The following is a 6,110-nucleotide window of genomic DNA, read 5'->3' as shown; positions in this document are numbered from 1 at the left end:
TTGTGTCAAAAGATGAGGTGGTTCAAGTATCCGATCAGGATGCCATCTGGGCACCTCACTTTGGGGGTTTTCTAGGCATGTCTAACTGGTAGGAGACCCTGTGGTAAAGAAAAAGACTTGGGGGGCCTTCACAAGGAACGGACTGAGGCTGGAGTCAGTGCATCAAGAGCCACCACACATAGAGTTGACATATTCCTAGAGTCACTCCTGAACCAGAGACAACGTCAAAAGCATCTTGTGCTAAGGAGAAAAAGAACAGGACCGTTGCCCACAGAGTCCAAAGTCCTCTTTTCAAATGAAAGTAAATTTTGCATTTCATTTGTAAATCAAGGTCCCAGAGTCTGGAAGAAGAGTGGACAGGCACAGAATCCAAGTCGCTTGAAGTCCAGTATGAAGTTTCCACAGTCAGTGATGATTTGGGGGTGACATGTCACCTGCTGGTGTGGGTCCACTGTGTTTTATCAAGTCCAAAGTCAACGCAAATGTCTACCAGAAGATATAAGAGCACTTCATGCTTCCGTCTGCTAACAAGCTTTATAGAGATGCTGATTTACTTTTCCAGCAGGACCTGGAACCTGCCAACAGTGCCAAAACTAACTGTAACTGATTTGATGACCGTGTATTACTGTGCCTGATTGAGTCAACTGGCCTAATAGGATAGCAAATAGAGACATTTTCATGATAAACATGTACAATACAAAATATATATACAAAATTGTGTGAAATATCAGGCTGATAAATGAGAAGAACAAAATAGTAGAGATTGTTCAATATCCAGGAAATTAACATTGACCAGTAACTGAAATGTAGATGGCTACCAAGAACCTCAGTGTGCCTGAGTTCAAAACATGTTACAAGTTTCACCTGTCTTTGTTTGTTTGGTATTTTGTGCTACTGGAATGCATTTTCAGCAAACCATGAGCTTCACATTCCATAGAAAAGACAACAACACGTGTTTGTCTTTCAGGTAGATTAAATTGCAAAATTTGCATACGTCAACAGGAACATGATTTTTTTTAAACCCTAATCTTTCGGAAGGATCTCTCTGCTGAACTGAGCTGCTGTTGTTTGTGACTGTTTTGTTTTTTTATCAGGGAAAAACAATTGAGAGCAAAGCTATTTTTCACAATGTTTCCTGCAAAGGCACAAATGTTCATGTATTTACTTAGAAACGTTGATGAAATATCAGATGTGTCTTTACCAATTAGACACTCAGCTGCCATTGTGTTTTTCTGTTATAAGCTTTTAAGCATCTCTCTGCTCTGACTATGAACATTTGGATATGGCACATGGTCAGTCAATTCCCAGAGCCATATCTATCATGCAATGGTCAGATATCATGCTCTCCATAAATACAGCGAGAAGGTTCCAGGTTTGCATCCCGACCTGGGCTTTTCTGTGTGGAGTTTGCATGTTCTCCCCGTGTCTGCGTGGGTTTTCTCCGGGTACTCCGGTTCGTCCAACAATCCAAAGACCTGCACGTGTTAGGTTCATTGATGACTCTAAAAAAAAATGCCCTTGTGTGAATGGTTGTCTGTCTCTGTTCGTCTCTATGTACCCCGTGATAGACTGGCGTCCTGTCCAGGGTGTACCCCGCATCACGCCCGATGTCAGCTGGGATTGGCGCGACCCAAACCCCGGGATAAGCGGTTGAAGATGAATGAATGAATGAACTTCACATACTAACTGATCCAGTGGATCGCCACCATGAGACGCAGGGGCTCATTCTGTCCCATAGAACTAGAACTCAAATGCAGGTGTCAGGCCTTACAACCTGCTTTGAATAAGAAGAAATACAAAAAAGAAATTTAAAAATGTCTTGCAAAAAGCGCTCTTAAGACAGGATAGGTGATTGAGCACCATCTGTGCACGTGCCGGCTTTCGTTAGCAAATCATTCACTACGACAATTAAGATGATTGTGACAAAGATTTTACAACTGAGCTTAAATTGTAAACAAATAATAATGAAAGTAGCACACGTGCTTTCGCTTTAGTGGAACGGGGGAAGATGTTCCATTCATGCAAAGATCGTAATTTATTTGAACACTGACATTAATCATAACGACAAGTTGCAGTAAATGATAACCAGTTAGCCAGCCCTTTTAAAAACAATTGTATCGTAACTCACACATGTAGTATTAAGCAACTACTGTATGTAAAGCCAGTGAGTTGTCACTGACAATTGAATATTCAATAATTGAATAAATCTTACATTTTTTTGTTATTTATTATTAGAAAATTGTGTGAAATATTAGAGCAATAAATGGGAAAAATAAGAAAATAGAGCTTGTACAACTTACAGGAAATGAACTTACTAACCCAATTCAAACAAACAAAGATATCTGTCATGAATGTTTTGAGTTTGAATCACAAACAACAATAGATTTTATGTGCTACTGGAATGCATCTTCTGCAAACCATGAGGGTCACTTTTCATAGACAAGACAACATCTGTTTTTGCCTTTCAGTTCGATTAAATCTGCATTTGTCAAGCAGAAGGTGGAATCTCTTCCAACCTCATCTTCAGAAGAATCTCTCTGCTGCTGTTGTTTGTGAGTTTTTTGATCATGGAAAAACAAGTGACAGCAAAGTTCTCTTTCACGGTGTTTCCCTAAAGAGGCTTAAATGCTCATTTATTTATCGGCCATAATGCATAACAGGAAAGTTAGAGGTGACTTTTCCAATTAGAAGCGATTTTAAGGGGATAGTGGTGATATGAGCAGGATGGAGTTTAGACTCTGGTGGTGACAGAAGTATTTCTCTGACCCTCAGTCACCTTTGACTCTCAAGATCAAACACAAACACATCTCTACTGTGTTTCATTTAACCAGCTTTGTGAATCATTTGCTTTGCTGCAATCATCAAATGCATTTTGATTTCACAGCTATAACTGTCAAAGTCATAATGAAACTAGCTGTTCATTGCATTTTTGAGTAACCTTCTGATCATGCTACATAGTTTATGCAAATATTAATAATAACAAATGTAAATAGTGTATTCATGTTATGTCAGGAGACAGCAGCTTTGTTTATTCATTCATTCGTATTTCAATCTTTGTTAAGGCTCCTGGAGCAACCTGAGTGATGCTTTATGACCGTAGATTAAGTTTCATCAGTAATGTGAAAGTTGTGTTTTCTGCCATGTGCTAGTATTGTGTTCATTTTCAAATTTGCAAACCATTCTTTGCAACATGAATTATAAACGTTTCTCTGAAAACATGCTATTATTTTGATCTCGGGAGTCTCTACTCAAGGTCGACTTGTTTTATCAAACTGTTACGTTATATCAATAAATCTCACTGAATAAAAGTAGTTAAATCATATATATTAACTTGCATCACACACATTTTACAATAAATATAACAAGATATTTCAATGAAATAAGAACAACACAAAATAGAATCTTCTGTTAGATATAATACATTTTATTTTTTCAGACATATGACAATCAAATCATAAAAAAATATATTTTCCAAACAACAAAAATAACTTTACAACAATAAATATACAGTGCAGTGAATGTAAATGACATAACAAAATATTTACAATATATTCTCCTCACCAATAACATTCATGCTTGCCTTCATCCTTAGTGAAAATGTAATATATAAGTGCAGAGAAACTACTCCATCTTAATATCCTTACCTCAACATTTCATCATGTGTTACACATGCTTTAAACATTGAAATATGGAGGAAGACAGAGTTAAATGACATGTAACAAAGGTTCCTGGCTGGTCACATTAAGTAGGTGCCACTCAAAGCCTTTTCTTTGTTACAGTCACTCAGGAGCTTGTATTTGGTGATTTCTGCCTGGTGTCTTGTTGGAGCTCAGAGCAGCACGGGGACACTCCGCCCCTCCACTGATGGAGCTACGATCTTGTGTCTGCACAGCGGACAGGTGCCAAACTGCTGGGAGACTCTAAAGGCGCAATGGTCACATAAACACCGGTGACCACAGGGCAAAGTGATTCTGGCCTGTTTTTCCATGCACACCACACAGTCCATTACACCGCCTTCACCTGTGATCAAAACAGAGGAATCATAATTACAAGACTGACATCAGAGAAAAGTTCCAAACACTGAAATAAGATATCAGGACTATTTCTTACCTGTTGGGCCTTTCAGACAGGAGATGCTTTCATCATCACTGTTTCCATCAGGGCTTGAGGCATCAGGAATCAAACTGTAGTGGTTCTCAACGTCGGGTGAAGTGAGGCGTTCAGGTACAGGACAGGACCGTCTGGTGCGAAACACCTCCCTTTTCTCTGAACCTGCAGTAAAGAGTAGAGGCATTAAGTAATTTCCTCTTCTTATAACATTACTACTTACTTATAACATTACGTTACTTGGAATTATTAGTGCACATGGAATAAATAGGAACAAGAAAAAACAGACGGCACAGTAAACAATACATCATTGTTGTTTATAGTAAACATACCCAAGAGGGAAATGGAGGACGTCTGTCCGTAGATGTCTATCATGGCCCACAGCGGCTTGCTGAGATCTACTCCTGTCAGCAGCTTGTGCTCCTTGATGTCGTTGCTCGTGACGTATACGTTCCCTCCACCAGAGACCCAGAACTGTAGCTCTGACCCTAATCGGCAGTGGGATTCATGCACAGGAGCAGCCCAGTGGCCTTGGATGTTAGTGAGGTCGGGGATGGCCATGATTGGCAGAGGCAGAGATCTGGTTGAGGGCGGCACGTTGGTGAAGCCAACACGCAGAGCTCCGTGCCAGTTGAACAAATCTTTCTCCACCCTCAGACAAATCCTCTCCTGGATCTTCACCGGGCGGCTGCTGAACACTAGGCCGTTCTTAAAAGTGCCCTCAGTCCTCTCTGCGAGGCGACACCCACGGCTCAGGCGGACCATGTTTCCCACAACCTGAGGGTGGAAGGTCAGAGGCCCGAGACAGGACAGACTACACCTGTGTGACGTCTCTGACAGAACAACTGCAAAGGAAGAAAAACACAGTTCAAAACAGAATCGTGATGTAGCCATGATTGCATCATGTGAGTTATTTTTCAGTTAAATTATTTATTAAATCTGTGTGTGTGTGTGTGTGTGTGTGTGTGTGTGTGTGTGTGTGTGTGTGTGTGTGTCACAGACAGTCACACCAAAAACAAGGAAGTTTTGTATCTAGTACCTAAATGCAGCATAGTAAACAATAAACTGTCCTGCAAATATTATGCGGAATGTACGCAGAATCCTGGATTCCTGGAGACTTGTCCACTCATTATCAAGCTGTTGTGAACAAGTGACTTATATTAAGAAAATATTATCAAAATATATACATTTATCAAAGTAAAGTAATTTATGAACAACATAACAACTAATCTCGGTCCTCAGGGTCTCATTATTCTCACTCTGCCACTTTTTTTTCTCTATAATTTAACCGGATGTAAGTTAATCATTGCTTTACTACAGTGATAACGTTTATCTGAGGGAGACTTTACAATGACTGATTAAGTTGTAAAACGTAATATTGAAAGTAGCACACATGCTTTCTCAGGTAAATTGTGCCATACATGTAAAAATTAAAAGTGAACACTGTTTACAATCAAAACACTCATCAAAGGAAGAGTTGCCGTAAATGATAGCTGCCTGTGAACACTAAGATTTATCTTGCAGGTGTGACTCACACTCGTGTAGCATTAAGCAACTACTTACTGTATGTAAAACCTTTTATTCATCAGTGAGTTTCACAACACAAGTTGTAAATCCTTGATTCTTCCTATTTATGTTCAAGTCCTCTGCTCGTTTGCTAATCTCCCTTTTTACAGCACTTATAACTGATAAGAAATGACCTGGGCATGAAAAGGTTGCTTCTGTTTGGTACCTCACATAATCAGATTATTTACAATAATAATCATCAATCATCTTTCTGAATTGACAGAATAGTGGCTTTCTATACCTCTTCATAAAATAACAAATGTGTTCATGATGTCCACGTGCAAAAAACAAACTATAAGACCTATTTTCAACATAATGTAATTGTTACCATAATACTTACTTACTATTAACGTATTCTCAGTACTACGTTTTATCAAGTTCTCTGCAGAGAGAATAAATATCTCACCAGAGTTGGTGTTGCCGCTCTCCTTCATCAT

General features: G+C 39.3%; 1 protein-coding gene across 1 annotated transcript; it reads right to left on the bottom strand.

Annotated features, from left to right (window-relative positions):
- Positions 1–3,699: 3,699 nt before the first annotated feature.
- Positions 3,700–6,110, bottom strand: LOC310946349 (E3 ubiquitin-protein ligase NEURL3; the record flags this gene model as incomplete). The annotated part of the gene is made up of 4 exons (XM_083912791.1): positions 3,700–4,020; positions 4,111–4,272; positions 4,440–4,952; positions 6,080–6,110. The coding sequence occupies 4 exons, from the start codon at positions 6,108–6,110 to the stop codon at positions 3,830–3,832; spliced, it is 897 nt and encodes a 298-aa protein (XP_083768917.1). The 3' UTR covers positions 3,700–3,829.

Source organism: Echiichthys vipera (genome assembly GCF_963691815.1).
Source record: "Echiichthys vipera genome assembly, chromosome: 4".
NCBI classification, from domain to species: domain Eukaryota; kingdom Metazoa; phylum Chordata; class Actinopteri; order Perciformes; family Trachinidae; genus Echiichthys; species Echiichthys vipera.
The sequence above is the reverse complement of the archived record's forward strand: the minus strand, read 5'-3'. Positions and strand labels throughout refer to the sequence as shown.